The sequence below is a fragment of the Gorilla gorilla genome, chromosome 1, assembly GCF_029281585.2.
Source record: "Gorilla gorilla gorilla isolate KB3781 chromosome 1, NHGRI_mGorGor1-v2.1_pri, whole genome shotgun sequence".
Classification (NCBI taxonomy): Eukaryota; Metazoa; Chordata; class Mammalia; order Primates; family Hominidae; genus Gorilla; species Gorilla gorilla.
Genome location: NC_073224.2, coordinates 86,886,824 through 86,903,990, shown reverse-complemented (window position 1 = coordinate 86,903,990; position 17,167 = coordinate 86,886,824). Strand labels below are relative to the sequence as shown.

General features: G+C 40.8%; 1 protein-coding gene and 1 long non-coding RNA gene across 9 annotated transcripts in view; one reads left to right on the top strand and one right to left on the bottom strand.

The window, feature by feature from the left end:
- Positions 1 to 17,167, bottom strand: part of SCYL3 (SCY1 like pseudokinase 3) — a 38,855-nt gene that overhangs the window by 5,573 nt on the left and 16,115 nt on the right. For all 8 annotated transcript variants that reach the window (XM_004027871.4, XM_004027870.4, XM_055365801.2 and 5 more), the window contains 7 exons: positions 15,059 to 15,115; positions 11,620 to 11,722; positions 10,290 to 10,401; positions 8,252 to 8,329; positions 5,743 to 5,882; positions 3,987 to 4,171; positions 421 to 592 (listed from right to left, as the gene is read on the bottom strand). In XM_004027871.4, the coding sequence (XP_004027920.2) occupies positions 421 to 592; positions 3,987 to 4,171; positions 5,743 to 5,882; positions 8,252 to 8,329; positions 10,290 to 10,401; positions 11,620 to 11,722; positions 15,059 to 15,115 (847 nt within the window). The remainder of the gene's footprint in view (positions 1 to 420; positions 593 to 3,986; positions 4,172 to 5,742; positions 5,883 to 8,251; positions 8,330 to 10,289; positions 10,402 to 11,619; positions 11,723 to 15,058; positions 15,116 to 17,167) is intronic.
- Positions 591 to 14,740, top strand: LOC129527647 (uncharacterized). The gene is made up of 3 exons (XR_008672655.2): positions 591 to 1,609; positions 2,709 to 4,135; positions 12,763 to 14,740. It is a non-coding gene; the product is annotated as an uncharacterized lncRNA (long non-coding RNA).

Below are 17,167 nucleotides of genomic sequence, written 5' to 3'. Positions count from 1 at the left end.
CAGCACACTAGGTTTGTTTACACCAGCATCACCACAAACACATGAGTAATGCATTCCACTACAGCTACAACATCAACTGCCAATAGCAATTTTTCAGCTCCATTATAATGTCATGAGACCATCATGGTATAGACAGTCAGTCATTTACGAGGTCCTTTGTTAACCAAAATGTCCTTATGTGGTACATGACTGTCTATGCACGTGTAAACATATATCTGTGTGTTTTTTTGCAAGCTTAAAAAAAAGTATGAAAGGATTCCCACTGAAAATCCCCCCGAGAAGTTTAGAAAGAGAAATTAACTTTTTATTTATACTTCTTTATATCATTTGACTGAATATGACCCTCCTACATTACTTATATAATATTAAAAATCTAAAAAAAATGACACACAAAAAGTTAGACCTTTTAATAATTCTTACCTTCTAGAGAAAGGTCAATATTTTTAGTAAAACTTGGGGCAGTGCGTTTGAAGATCTTGGTTCGTTCTCCTCCCACAACCAACTCTGGTCCAAGCAGAGAGACCAGCACTGCTAGGCTATGCAGAGTAATTGCCACAATGGAATCGCTAGTATCACGCAGGCCCAGCAAAACCTAGGAGCAAATGAGGTAATAAGGGTTGACAACCACAATACCTATCTCTTTCTTCCCCTGTAAATGAGCAATTGGGCTGCAAACAGATTGTGCTTAGATAAACTACATTATCTTAGATATGTGTTCCAGGTCAGTGGCTCTCAAACTACCTGTGGTAAAAGACCAGTATCTTCCCCTCCCAATCCATCATAGACTTACCATTTTTAAAAAATACAATCAAAACAAAATTAAAAAGACATATATTGGGAACATAAAATTACTCTGTCAAATTGCTACAAAAGGTTTTAAATGTTAAGTCTTCATATCTGTACTCACATCACAGAAGTGTAATAAAAAGTTCATGTACTGGCAGTGTTCTGCAGAGCGCACTCAGAACTTATCTAGGGCACTAACAGTTATGTTCCTGTCCATGCTTCTCTTTTCAGCTCTTTTCAAGGGTAGGACCACCTGTCCCAAACTGAGCCCATCATGATCTTTTGTCCAGTAATATAAACTAGAATTTATATTTTCAGTTTATATAGGTTTACTCAAAATGAGGACAGTATGCCAGGCAGGGACAAGTGCCTGTAGCCCAAGCTACTCAGAAGGCTGAGGCATGTGGATCACTTGAGCCCAGGAGTTCTGGGCTGTAGTGTGCTATGCTGATTGGGTGTCTGCACTAAATTCAGCATCAATATAGTAACCTCCCAGGAGCTGGGGACTACCAGGTTGCCTTTTGAACCAGCCCAGGTTGGAAATGGAGCAGGTCAAAGCTCCTGGGCTGATCGGTAGTGGGTTCATGCCTGTGAAGAGCCACTGCACTCTAGCTTGGGCAACACAGTGAGACCCCCATCTCTAAAATAATTTTTTTTTATGAGCACAGAAAACTTGGAAGTTATGGGACAACCATTTTGGCCATGTGCACACCAAAACAAGGAAAGCTGGTCTTCAGAGAGTCAAAAGTCAAACAAATGCAGACAGAAGAAAGGAATGAAAAACATGGCTGTAAGCTCCAGCTGCACTTGATTTCCCTCTAAGGTAGTCTAACATTCTTAAATTTTTTTTGCTTTGGCTGGTTTAAAATGAGTTTCAGTTACTTGCAACCAAAAACACCTTAGAAGACAGTCACATGCAGATATCAGGCAAGTACTGCTCTGCATATAAGGAAGGAAATGACCTTCAAAGCATCTGCACCAGCCAGACACAAGGCCAGGGTAACTGGCCTGCCTACTGGAAGCAGCAGGGCGTGATAGGTATCAGGAATCTTTGGTTTTGGTCTTAGCTCTGCTAATAATTCTCAATGTGACTTGACCAATTGGTCTTTTTATTTTTCTGGCCTGGTTTCCTCATTTATATAGTAAGATTAAAGGTTTCAAACAGGACTCAAAAGATAATTATTAGGACCAATGCTAACAGATCACTTTCTGTACATGTAAACTAAAGCATGTTTCTTTTACATATGATTAGAGTTCTGCCCACTGAATATGATAATCATAAAACAGCAATCCGCCCAAGCCAAAAACTGGTCATCCTCAACACCTCTTCCATCTAATGAGAAACTGAGTACTACCCCTTCTGTGTCCCTCTCCTATATCCACTGTCACACTTTCCCCAGCCTTTGTCATCTCTTAGCTAAACTATTCTAACAGCTTCCTAGCTTATCTCCCTTTCTGTGGTCTCTTCCACACTGCTACCAAAGTGAACTTTCTAGCACACACAAATTGGCCCACTCTTCTTTAGGGGAAGCAGTTTCCTAAGTAATGAGAGCTTTCATTGTCTTCCACATGCTCAACGTTTACTCTTTGACCTCAGTCCAATTCTGAGACCTATGATGACAACTCCATTTCAGAGTTAAAGTGCTTCATTCCTCTTCTAAATTTCCAGACACAACTACATACAGGGTAACAATTACTGCTGCAGATGTAAATACAAAGTGCTATGTTGTAGTTACTACAACATAGAGACTTTAAAGTCAGCCCCCAGTGAATCACACCTCCAGTATCCATGCCCTTGAGTAAACCCATCCCACAATGAGCCTGGGCTTTTTCCACCTCTAACCGAGAGAATGAGGCAAAAATGACTGTCAGTTCACAACCTACACTTTAAGAAGGCTTCTTTTGCCCTTTTTTTTCTTTAGCCCTGGCCAGCCATTTAAGAAGTCCACCTACCTTGCTAGAGAAATCATGTGGAAATGTCACATGGGGGATACAAGCCCCCCAAGCTTCCTGAAAATTCATGGAGAGAAAGGCGCAGCCTCTCAGCCACCCCTTCCAAGATACCAAGGAGCCATTTTGGATGTGTCAACCCTTGTCAGGCCCCAGATGACTGAAGACTCAGCTGATACGTGGAACAGAACCTTCAGCTAAGTCCAGTCAATCCAGAGAATCATGAGAATTAATAAAATGATTATTGTTTTAAGGCACTAAGTTTTGGGGTACTTACACGGCAACGGATGACTGAAACATGTCCCACTTATGAGCTCCTTGAAAGCAGAGAGAATGTTAATCTATCTCATAGGAAAATTATTTGAAAGACACCATGTGATTGTAGACTTTTAAAACAATTTTTTTAAAACCTCATACTAGGTTGAATAGTGTCCCTCCAAAATTCATGTCCATGCAGAATGTGACCTTTAGATGAGGTCATACTGGGTTAGGGTAGGCCATAAATTCAATGACTGGTGTCCTTCTAAGAGGCCATGTAAAGACAGACAAGGTAAGAAGGCCACGTGACAACAGAAGCAGAGACTGGAATGATACAGCCACAAGCCAAGAAATACCAAGGATTGCTGGGAGCTACGAGAAGCTTGTAAAGAGGAGTCCCTTTCACATCCTACAGCCTTCAGAGGAAGCAGGGTCCTGTTGACACCCTGGTTTTAGACTTCTGGCCTCCAGAACTAAGAATAAATTTGTATTGCTTTAAGCCATTATAATTTGTGATAATTTGTTATGGCAGCCTAAGCAACTAATACAAACCTTTCATTAGTTTCACTAACAAACCCTTTGGTGGGCAAATCATAATAAGGTTCCCTAGTGGCTGATAACAACAGGCTGAAAGCCACTGATAAGAATCATCTCATGCTCCTCTCTGTTCTAATTTAATTACTTTATAATAATTATGGATAATTATATGTTATGTTCACAAAGTGCTCCATACATTATTGTTATTCATTTACCCTCCCAAAATTAGCAAACAATTATAGTTTCTCCCAGGTTAAGACCAAATATGTCAGTTTAATCGATTTGCCTGTGTGAATGGAATGGAAATGCAATTTTAATTTCAGCACTTTGTATTCCACAGACTGCTGCCTCAAGGCTTTCTAAGCTATTATCTGAATACCTCCAAAACTCTTTCTTTCTTTCAGCACTCTTCCCTCAGGTTCTGTGACTACCCCACTGCAAACTTGGCCTCTGACCTGTGGCAAGATGACTTTCTTCAGCTGCTCCTGAGTGAAGTGCTCCACGTAGGCCTCGATGTGAGACAGCAGCACCATCCGCACATGCTCTTCATGAACTTCAAACAACTGGAGAAGCACGGGGATCACCCGTGACTGGAACAGGGCTGGTGAGAGCAAGCAAGGAGTTTCTCCCTGCGCATGATCTACCCGAAAAATCAAAGGTTACAGATGAAAAAACAAATTTTCATTTCAGTGAAGAGTATTAAGCATAATTCATACACTGAACCCAAAACTACACATATTCTAAGTACTCTTCTAAATTCTTTTTTTCTTTTTGAGACGGAGTCTCACTCTGTCACCCATGCTGGAGTGCAGTGGCGCGATCTCGGCTCACTGCAACCTCCTCCTCCCAGGTTCAAGCAATTCTCCTGCCTCAGCCTCCCGAGTAGCTGGGATTACAGGCACCCGCCACCATGCCTGGCTAATTTTTGTATTTTTAGTAGAGATGGGGTTTCACCATGTTGGCCAGGCTGGTCTCAAACTTCTGACCTAGTGATCCGCCTGCCTCGGCGTCCCAAAGTGCTGGGATTACAGGCGTGAGCCACCGCGCCCGGCCAGTATTCTTCTAAATTCTAATGCTCCAAACCAAAGGAAAGTTCTTTTCTTGACCGAAAATTACTTAACGCTTAATTATGTTAAGTACACTTACCTTGTAGAGTTTTTGAAATACTAGAGATCATAGTGTACAACAAAGCTTTTTTTAACAGAATTCTGAGTAACTTTTTATAAATTTATGTTTAATCAGTGAGGAATTTCATACACTAGATTTGTGACATACTGATATTGTTGTAGTTTTATTTGCAAAACCAGGTGTTAAATGCTACAGTGGGACTTTGATGCTGGATAGTCCTCTTTTTCCAGTATTTATGGTAGTGGTTATCAGGCAGGTATGTATTGAGAATTATTTGGGAACTTTTAAAAAATATGTATACCTATGTCCTGGCTCTCTGTTCTAGAACCAATGGATCAAGCAAAGAGGCAAATTTTCAAAAAGCAACATAGGTGATTCAGAGGCACACCCCTATGTAAGACCTACTGAGGAATAGGATGTAAGAGCTATAAAGAAAAATCCATGGCTAAAGAGAATGGTATCAAAGTAGAGATATAAGGAAATTCTAAACTGTAACAATGCTTTGTTGGACTGAGATCCCTTTAAGAAAATAAATTCTGAAAGCAGGATTCTACGTAACTTAAAATTCTAGTGTCATATTAATACTATATTCTCTTATCTGTTGTGTTACCATCTATAGTGCTATAAAATTGTAAAATTCCAAAGCAATAACCTCATTTCACATTCGGAAAAAAAACCTGAAGCCCCAGGAAGTAAAATGATCTCAGTGCTTTTCACTGAAAATAGAAAATAAATGGGTTGCTCTTGGTAAGGTAGGAGGCACAGGCCTAAATGATTCATGATAAATGTAAAAGTTCTTTGAAGATGCATGCCTTACCTTAAAACTTCAAATGTATATTTCAGATTCTAGTCAGATATAACACTTACTATAGTAAATCGGACTCTCTAGGAAGATGCTTCATTTATCCTGTGAACTCTGGTACCCAGGTTTGAATTAAAGTTATCACATCAGGGGCCAACAATTGTTCTCCGTTTTTAGAACCAAACATTAACTACACCACACAGTAATCTCATCCTGCTCAAATATGGACTAATAATCACCAAACTTCTTAACTAGCAATAACACTTTGAAAAAGCATTCACCTTTTTTGGGGCCAAGCAGATAAGGAAGAAAACTCTTAACAGCCACTGGCTCTGCAAACACCAACTGATTAAGCAGAAGAGGCACCAACCTTGAAGCTATCAATTCCTCTGACAAGCAGCTGACTCTGTCCAGCAGAAATCTGAGGACAAAAAGGGAAAGCCCAGGAAACTGGTCATGACACTGTATCAGCTTACTTGTACAGTTTAGCCTACACACATCCTCTCTCTCACTTCTATCAAAGTGATGCATTTGAAATGGAGATAGAGAAGGTGAACAGATTGGTCCCCAAGTACTTAAGAAAAATGCGTGGCCGGGTGCAGTGGCTCACACCTGTAATCCCAGCATTTTGGGCGGCCGGGGCGGGCAGATCACTTGAGGTCAGGAGTTTGAGACCAGCTTGGCCAACATGGTGAAACCCCATCTCTACTAAAAGTACAAAAATTAGCTGGGCGTGGTGGCAGACGCCTGTAATCCCAGCTACTTGGGGCTGAGGCATGGGAGGCTGAGGTTCAATCGCTTGAAGCTGGGAGGCAGAGGTTGCAGTGAGCTGAGATCATGTCACTGCACTCCAGCCTGGGTGACAGGGTGAGATTCTGTCTCAAAAAAAAAAAAATACAGAAAGTGTGAGGCAAAGCCAGCTAGTCAGCACACCTCCAATTCACACCAGGAAATGTTTCCACCAAATTATCCCCTTACTAATAGCCAAAGTGCCCTCCTTTTTACCCTAATAAGACAGGCTTTGTAGATAATAAAAGACACTTTCTCAAATTTAAACAATGTAGAAAGTTTCCATAACTAACAAAACATAGGCTTTTGTCACTATCCCCATAAATTAAAACAACATATATAAAGGCACTTTGTTAAGAAATACAGATATTAGGTATTAATGGTAATATTACTCCATTATACAATCACCCTTAGCAGATATCCTTGCCTCCTACTTTGTTAGGAAACAGGTCACATGCATTATCACCTTCAAACCCCTACACCGCTATCAGCAAACAGGTTTACATTGATACTCATTCCCACCTCCCTTCTAGTTATCAAGGATCCGAGGGCCTCCTCTTACTTAAGGCCACCCCCATCCAGCCACTGCCCCAGCATTCCCCTCTCTTCCAGGACAATGCACCAACCATCTCCCCAACTTGATTGCAGCTTCAACTGCTCCCTCCATTCTTCTGCTAGCTCCTTTCCCTCGTCTGTTAATATGCTCAGGTCTCTTCCACCCTTACAAAATCCTTCCTTGACTCCATTTGCTTCTTCAGTAATATTTTCTCTCCAAGTTTTTCTCCAGTGTCTTTCTCACCTTCTGTTCACTTCTCAGCCCAATGCACTCTCACTGCTGGAACAGCTCTTGCTAAGATAAAGTTACCAGTGTCTTCCTAACTACTAAATGAACAGGTACCTGTTCGTTCCTCCTACCTTCGTGAAATTCCCTACTCCTTTGGGAATATCATAGCCTTCCTAGCTCTCTGAGTCTCCTCTAACCCCTGCTTCTCATTCATCAGCCCCTCCTTCCCACCAGCCCCCTTATAAGGTCGGGTGCCCCAGGATTACAATTTGGGCTCACTGTCCTTTTCATGCTACCCACTTTCTCTGTGAAAATATCACCAACTATAGGCTGATAACACCCTAATATTTCCCTCTAGCTCATCAGCTTAAGACTTCTCTGAAGCTTCAGACCTGTCTGGTCAACTGTCCATGTATATCTCTATCTAAAGTCCAACAGATACTTCAAACCAACATATCCAACACTGAAGTCATAATTTTCCCTGCATATTAGGTCCTCTCCTCCAATATTCTCTATTTCATTTGGTGATAATCACTAAGGCTTCTCAGCTTTATCTTTTTAAATGTTTATCTTAGTGTCTTCTTCATTGGAGACATTAATGCCCTTATGTGTGGCTTCATATTTACTGCCTGGACTACCACAGTCACTAACCAATCCAAATCTTAAATGAGTTAAGCCTTCCCACTCAATAGAGAACAAAGTGATCCACCTAAAGGGACATTAATCTGTTTCACAGCCTGCTTCCATCTCTTTGATGGCTTCAATGCCTGAAGTCCCCTATTTACAAATAATGTCAGCACTCCTCACTGCCACATGCAAGGTGTACCTCCTACCTGTCCTTGTCTTGGAATTTGTCCCCCAGCAGGACTCAACTGTTTGCGGTTCCTGCACAAGTCACACTAGGTCTTGTCTTTGTGCATTTGTTCATGTTGCCCCTCTGCCTAGAATACCTTTTCTCTAACGACCTCCTCCTGCCCTGTGTGTTCTCAAAAGCTCTACTGTACCCACCTCTCTGTTTAAGGATTATCAGTCTGGGTATCTATTTCTTTCACCAGAAATATCTACCCCAGGGCCTAGCAGAAAGCCTGACACATAGGAAATGTTCAATAAATGTGAAATAAACCAAATATCTGACTCATCTTCTCTAGAATACCTAAAGTGATTATATGGACTTAATCCAAGTTATTCAATTTAAATTCTTAATTTTCTGAACTTACTTAAAGAATTCCGTTTTTTCCTCTTCACTCTTCAATGTTAAACTTTTCAAGAAATTCACAACTTCCAGAAAATCATTTCTAAATGCCAAAAAGAGAAGGAATTCAGCAGAACAGATTAGAGAATGTTAAATATTGAGGCCATAATCACAGACTACATCAATATAATTTTCAACCAAGAAACATTCTCCTTTGCCATTTAAAGATTCTATTACAACTAAGTAGCTTATGAGACAAATACTATGGAACAAGCCTCTATGAAATCTAATAGTTTAATATCAAAGAGATCTGTGACGAGGATACAAGTTTAAACACACATATGCTAACATGCTTTATGGTTTAGTCAGAAAAATCCTCCAAATTGTTGGTTGTAATAGGATGTTAAATGAAGTATCCTGGGAGAAATGACATTACCATTACAAAATATTGCTGACTCTCAAGTCTCCTTTGATGAAATAAGAACTATTAAAGAGATTGTGGAAAGTGGAATTTCCATACAGCAATCTTCTCATTTCTCCTGCTGTAAGTTACTTGGTCATTCTTTCAGCCAGGCAGGGATTAGTGTCAGAGGAGTGGTCGGTTTCCTACAGGGCTGCCAGAGAATTCCAAAGGCTGTGCACTGCTCAGCTCACACCCTACTGTATATGAGACTGTTGACCCCAGATGCTCTGGCATACAAGCTGGACAGCCTATTCGGAGGCCCAGTAAGCAGAGATACCACTTGGATCTTCACATCTTATGTTTATACCTACTTTAGGCTTCCCCCTGGTTCAGCAGCAAAGATGTCTAAACTTAAATCTAATCAATCAAACTGGTTCAGCTGCCTCTGTAAGGGATGCTGACCCTGGCTCCTACCGTTGTCTCTTGACTGGGGTTTCTCCCCACATTAACAGTGGGATTTTGGCAGGTGCGGTTTGTGTGTTTTCAGTTTTCCTCTCCCCTCTCAATTTACAATACAACTCTTAATAAATAACTCATTTTACACAGACTGATGAGAGAATCTATTTACCATAAGGGATTGTTCTTTGTAGAGACTTTCTATCAAGGGAAATAAAATATTTCTAAGAATCATCCAAAAGGGCACAGAAATACTTTGGAAAGACTCTCGTAATGATAAATATAAAATTTTTATTTGTCAATTAAAAATACAAATTTTTAAAAACATCCTCAAAAAAGACGATCATAATGGGAAAGTTTTGAATAGTTTCTTTGAAATATGACAATATAAGCCCAGTAACCATAAATGCTACTTATTTAATAAGATTACCCTTCCCCACCTACCCCTAGTTCTATCCTAGAGGTAATTTTCCCCACTTGGGAATAATACTAGCCTTCCCTTTGCTCTGGTTTTTCTCAAGCTCTAAATGCAAACACATAGGATTTTTAGTTTTAAAACTAACATAAGGTTGGCTTTGCTAATAGAAGTCATGAATATGGAACTAACCTGTGCAGAAGTTCTGCAGTCATGGAAATAAAAAAATGAAGGACACATAATTAAAACTAACCTTGAAGAAGGGTTCAACAATATCTCTGAATCTAATAAGGTATTAAATTATATTGTGCCCTTGCCTCTAAACCAACTTATTTGCTCTTCCATCACATATTACTAGACAAAGAATATGAACTCATTCCCCATCCCCATGAGAAAAACTGAATAATAATAAACTCATAATATAATGGCAGCAGAAAAGAAAGGCTAGGTTTAGTAACTTTTTCAATTAACTTACAACTGTAAACCAGTGGACACACCTAGCTTCTTCACTATTAGAAGCCCTAATAAATCTGGCTGCAATTTCTAAATCCAAGCCTTCAAGACAATCAAGGATTTCTAAAACTTCCTATCTATAATAGGAAACTGACAGACAACCCAATTTCTTCCTCTGTTTTCTCCTGTGGACATGATTCAATCTCTCCTAATAATTAACAACAGAAACTGCATCATTTGGTCCTCCAAAAACCCCCCACTGCCACTTATCCAAGGCACGAGAGCAGGCAGCAGTGTTCCGGAAGCAGCTGGCGTCACCACACCAGATGCCCTCACCTGAAGAAGTCATGAGACAGTAAGGTGCAGAGCGCTGGCCGACATTTTGGAATGGGATTCAGCAAAGTTGAGTGCAAGGTCTGTTGAAAGCTGGAGAGAACATCCGCTGAAACTGAAATCCAGAGCTACAGTTAGTTTCCAATGCCTTCTCCCTCTTTTCAGGACCTCTATAGCTGGAGACTGCCGAGAGCAAAAACCAACCTGTAAAAGCCCAAACAAACAAAGCCCTGGCTGTTGCTAAACAGCTTCCTGCTTGCCTTAGGCAAAACTCATTGGCAGGTGTAGAAAGTTGTCCTGCCACCACTGTCAAACCCCACCCCAGGTGCCATTCCCTTCTATACCCTCTCATTTCCTGATTATCCATTTAACCCAGCTCAGGCCCAAAGAAGAAGGGCTAACAGTGATAGGTTTGAGGGTCTTTCTCAACAGGGGTTCCTTATCCACAGAACAGTTATATGAATGATTATATTTACAATTCTTCCAAGGATAGTAAATAATTGCTACCATTCTAAATACATAGAATAGTTAGTTCATTATACACAATGGATGCCTTTGGGCCTTAGGATTTAATTCTCAAGTATTTAGGATGGGACAATTTAGAGCTGACAGCTGAATCAGAACACTGCATAAGCCTGGCAGAATAAACTGCATTAGAACTGGCACAAAGCTTGAGCCATGTGAGATGTAGGCCAATAAGGGGCCTACTGTGACACATGCCTCAGTAAACTCAATGAGTGGAAAATTAAAGTCCTAAAGTGGGCACAGGAGAGTGAAGCAGGCTGCCAAGCATGCAGTTAGAGAACACAGAAGAGAGGAGAAAACAATGTCTTTAGCAGCCTGAGTTTTAAGAGGCAATGAAAGAAAAAAGTGAAGAGTAAATTAATAGGAAAATAAATCAAATGAGCTTTGAAAGAATAAAGAAATGTTAAGCTCAATTTAACAAAAAATTATGAATTTTACCCTATTATTCAGATTATTACATATAAATCATTAATGATAGTTATGTACTTATTGGCTGGTTCAATAAGGAATAGAGTCTAGATTTAGACCGCTTAAGTACTATTACCAATTAATAAGATAATCACACATGACACTGACAGCCATAGTTCAAAGTGCTTCTTCCTACTTAAAATTCTTTTCACCATGCAAACTAATGAAACCCAAAGCTTCTTTCCTTACTGTTCTTAGTATCTGCCCTAAAAAAGTTACCTGGTAAGCAAAAGATTCCTTACTGTGCTCAAAGACTGTAGTCCTTTGAATTCCACACAGAATAGGTCATGGATGATTTTCCTACTTATTCTATAGATGCAGTAGTATAACTCCAACTCACCCTGTTCATTTAAGATTGTGAGCAAACTTTCCACCAATGTTCCAAACGAAAAGGCATCCCGGGCATGTCCATGACACTCTGGGAGAGTTGTGAATTCTGGAGACTAAAAGCAGTGAAGACAATTAAAACTAGAGGATCTGCCTTATAAGCCATTTCTAATTTTCTCTGAAGCACCTTCTCCCATGTTTGTATTTATTATACTCAAATCTATCTTCAGACCACCACACATGAATGTATAGATTCTTAACACTATTAGTGAATAGAATTTGTTGAAGATTGTAAAACATTAAAATGAGCAAAAATTTTTAAAAAGGTTAGAATATGGCACGTCGGTGGCTTTTACAAATATTTTCACAGCAACCCATGGTAAAGAATATGTCTTATATCATGCTCTACTATACATACACGTGCATAAATACACACATAATGGAAACAAAAGTTTCATAAAACAGTGCTTAGCCTTACTATCTAAGATGCCCAAAGACATGTTCTTTTATTCTTTTTTTTTTTTTATAAAATGCTAGTCAGGACCCCCTAAATTGACTTAGAACCCGCAAATCACCGATTTTAAAAACACTAGTATATATACATAGTACTGATTTGGATAAATCTGATTTATTTCAAGTCTTAGGTCTATACTTAAGTTTATAGTTGAGTTCATATTTCCTGTAAAGCACACTTAATATATCTTTGGGGATTATTTATAGTGGCTATAAGAACAAATTTATAGAAGGAGCATCTGCTTTTGAATTTATTGGCAAATAGAATCTTTCTTTACCAGCACTCTTAATAATCATTCTTCTGTGCATCTTGAAATCCTAAGTAATGGGCAGCTAGAGATAGATGAATGGTTTGGGTGACATACAAGAAAGGACTAGGGTTTTTGCTTCCACAATTATTATGGATTCCAGCAAAGTGCAACTACTGATAATGGTTTCACTGTTTTCCCACCCAAATCTCATCTTGAATTATAACTCCCACAATTCCCACGTGTCCTGGGAAGAACCAGTGGGAGGTGATTGAATTATGGGGGGCAGGTCTTTCCTGCCCTGTTCTCATGATAGTGAATGGGCCTCACAAGATCTGATGGCTTTAAAAAGGGGAGTTTCCCTGCATAAGCTCTCTTCTCTTGTCTGCCACCAGGTGAGACATGCCTTTTGCCTTCTGCCATGATTTTAAGGAACTCCCCAGCCACGTGGAACTTTTGTAAATTGCCCAGTCTTGGGTATGTCTTCATCAGCAGCGTGAAAACAGGGTAATACAGTAAATTGGTACCAGTAGAGTGGGGCGTTGCTGAAAAGATACCCGAAAATGTGGAAGGGACTTTGGAACTGGGTAACTGGCAAAGGCTGGAACAGTTTGGAGGGTTCAGAAGAAGAGAGGAAAATGTGGGAAAGTTTGGAATTTCCTAGAGACTTGTTGAATGGCTTTGACAAAAATGCTGCTAGTGATATGAACAATAAGGTCCAGGCTGAGGTGGTCTCAGATGGAGATGAGGAACTTGTTGGGAACTGGGGCAAAGGTGACTCTTGTTATGTTTTAGCAGAGACTGGTGGCACTTTGCCCCTGCCCTAAAGAACTGTGGAACTTTGAACTTAAGAGAGGATTTAGGGTATCTGGTGGAAGAAATTTCTAAGCAGCAGAGCATTCAAGAGGTGACTTGGGTGCTGTTAAAGGCATTCAGTTTTAAAAGTAAAACACAGCATAAAAGCTTGGGAAGTTTGCAGCCTGACAATGCAATAGAAAAGAAAATCTCAGGTGACATTCAAGCCAGCTGCAGAAGTTTGCATAAGTAATGAGGGGCCAAATGTTAATCCCCAAGAAAATGGGGAAAATGTCTCCAGGGCATGTCAGAGATCTTCATGGCAGCCCCTCCCATCACAGGCCTGCAGGCCTAGGAGGAAAAAGTGGTTTCATGGGCCAGGCCCAGGGTCCCCATGCTGTGTGAAGCCTAGGGACTTGGTGCCCTGCATCTCAGCCGCTCTAGCCGTGGCAGAAAGGGGCCGACGTAGAGCTCGGCATGTGGCTTCAGAGGGTGCAAGCCCCAAGCCTTGGCAGCTTCCACATGGTGTTGAGCCTGCAAGTGCACATTAGTCAAGAACTGGGGTTTGGGAACCTCCACCTAGATTTCAGAAGATGTATGGAAATGCCTGGATGCCCAGGCAGAATTTGCTGCACGGGCAGGGCCCTTATGGAGAACCTCTACTAGGGCAGTGTGAAAAGGAAATGTGAGGTCGGTGCCCCCCACACAGAGTTCCTACTGGGGCACTGCCTAATGGAGCTGTGAGAAGGGGGCCAGCATCCTCCAGATCCCAGAATGGTAGATCCACTGACAGCTTGCACCATGTGCCTGGAAAAGCTGCAGACATTCAAGACCAGCCTGTGAAAGCAGCCAGGAGGGAAACTGTACCCTACAGAGCCACAGGGGTAGAAGCTGCCCAAGACCAAGGGAACCCACCGCTTGCATCAGCGTGACCCGGATGCGAGACATGGAATCAAAGGAGATCATTTTGGAGCTTTAAGATTTGACTGCCTCACTGGATTTCAGACTTCCCTGTAGCCCCTTTGTTTAGCTAATTTCTCCCATTTGGAATGGCTGTATTTACCCAATGCCTGTACCCCCATTGTATCTAGGAAGTAACTAACTTGCTTGTGATTTTACAGGCTCATAGGTGGAAGGGACTTGCCTCGTCTCAGATGAGACATTGGACTATGGACTTTTGAGTTAATGCTGAAATGAGTGAAGACTTTGGGGGACTGTTGAGAAGACATGACTGGTTTTGAAATGTGAGGACATGAGACTGGGGTGGGGCCAGGGGAGGAATGATGTGGTTTGGCTGTGACTCTCATCTTGGATTGTAACTCCCACAATTCCCATGTGTCATGGGCAGGAATTCGGTGGGAGGTGATTGAATTATGGAGGTAGATCTCTCCTGTGCTGTTCTGGTAATAGTGAGTAGGTCTCACAAGACCTGATGGTTTTATAAAAGGGAATTTCCCTGCACAAGCTCTCTTCTCTTGTCTGCTGCCATGTGAGAAGTGCCTTTCACCTTCCGCCATGATGAGGCCTCCCCAGCCACATGGAACTGTTAGTCCAATAAACCTCTTTCTTTTGTAAATTGCCCAGTCTCAGGTATGTCTTTATCAGCAGCATGAAAACAGACTAATACAACTGCTTATCGTGAAATGGGTATAATTGTCTGTTCACACTGAGGTATCTCTACCTCTAAACAATATCATAGGTGTTTATGTGACAAAAAAATTTAAGATGGCTTCCTGGCTTTGGTGATAAGATTAATCTTAGAAAGCTTTAAGGCCAGAGAAATTATGAGGCATCTATAACTCAGTAAAGAAAGGAATAAGCAGAGGAAAGTTTTTTAAAATTTCATACTCAATTACACAAAGGCGCCTTCATTATATGTGAAGTATATCATCTTACCATCTCTTCAGGAGGGATAGATGCTGGGTCTCTTATTGACTGAATACTCCTCAGAAACTAGACAGAGAAATAAATTAAAGAAAATGATTCATACATATGTTTGGTGAACTAATCTCTTACATCAGGTTACATAAGCAATGAGCAATGCAAACAGCACCAATTAAACCTTCAAATCAATGCCGCATATTAGATGCACAAATTTAAAATGCTTCTAATTTTAAAAATGCAAATAAAGTACCTGGCACAGCACAAGGCACAGTAATAAATGGTAGTTCCTTTTCCTGTCCCCTTCATCTGGTTTAACAGACACGCTCTGCTGTTCAGAGGCATCTGTTCATCTGATTTCCTTATATGGAAATTAGAACACTTCTTTCTTTTCCTGCTTAGATATTAACAATAAGAAGGCTTTTCTAGCACAGAACAAATCTGTCATTAATCTCACTAAATCAAATGAATCTTAAGTCTTGCTACCACACGAGATTAGAAAGTTGAGAACCTTAGTTATGGAGACAAAACCAACATCCAGAGAACAAGCATATTAATTTGCTAGTTTCGAAGACTGTTTTTGAAGAGGCTATATATGTCCCGAACATCGTTTAGGGCACTAGGAATATAAGATGAATGCAATAAAGTTTCTGCCCCCAATCAGGTGCTCATAACCTAGAATGTAAACTAAGAATCTCCATAAATGTGCTAAGTGCCCTGGAAGCACTGGGGTGACTATTTTGTTGGGCAGGGGAATGCCTAGGGGAAGGAGTCACAGAAAGGAGACTGAAGCCAGATCTTAGATGAGTTTACATTTTCCAGAAGCCAATGGGAAGAAATGCATTCCAGCAACAGAATGGCCTACAAAGAAGAAGAGTGTGAAGGAAGAAGGCATATGTGGGAACACAGCTGAACTGCATGGAACAAGATGTAACCAGACTATAGCTCAAGAACTCTTGAGTGAGGCCAGGCTCGGTGGCTCATATCTGTAATCCCAGCACTTTGGGAGGCTAAGGTGGGCAGATAACCTGAGGTCAGGAATTTGAGACCAGCCTTGGCAACATAGCAAAATCCCATCTCTACCAAAAATATAAAAAATTAACCAGGTGTGGTGGTGTGCACCTGTGGTCCCAGCTACTCAGGAGGCTGAGGTGGGAAGATCACTTGAACCAGGGAGGCAGAGGTTGCAGTAAGCCAAGATTGCACCACTGCACTCCAGCCTGGGTGACACAGGGAAATTCCATTTCCCAGCACTCCCCAAAAAAACCTAAATGGTAAATGAGGCTGAAGGTAGGCTGCAGAAAGATTGTGAAGGGCCTTATATCCCATGGCAAAGAATTTGGAATAAACAGCACAGAAAGGATTACATGCTATATACAAAGTACACAAAAGGTAAATTCAGGGAAGAAAGAGATCAATATGGACAGAATAACCAGAAAGATGTCTTTGTGGTAGAACATCTGAACTGAGCAAGAACCCATGAAGGTGCACGTTAGACATGGCCCAAGTTAAGTGTGGAAGCAGCACAAAAAAGAATAGGGGAAATTAAGCTGAAACAGTAAGTCAACAGTGAGCCACCATTTCCGTAGGGATATTAAGATGGAAATGGTTTTTATTTTTTCTTTAAGAAAGAGTGAATGCAGCAGCAACACGCAAAATGTGAAAAGAACACACAAAACAGAAAACAGATGGTTCATCAACCTGGGAGGGAAACATGCAGAACTCTCAGACAAAAGTATAAGGAATACTACATCAGCAGCAACACAGTCCACTAGGAGTTAAGATGCACAGGTCCTAAATCCCGCTACTAAGATACCATGTATGAAATTGGGCAACTCGGACAATTGTTCAAAGAACATTTTCTGAATACCTAGTATGTGCCAGGCACTATTCTAGGTAGAGGTATAAAGATAAGAGACTCACACCCTTAAGAGCCCAACCAATGGAATACAAAACAGATATATAAAGGTAATTTCACTATCAAGTGGTATGATCCAAGTAAGTACAAGGTACTATGGGGCAGAGAGGAGGGGCATTTAACTCAAATATCTGAACAAAACATTTTACCTCTCTCAGTCTCAGGTTTCCCCATTTATAAAATAAGGAGAAAGGATACATGACCCC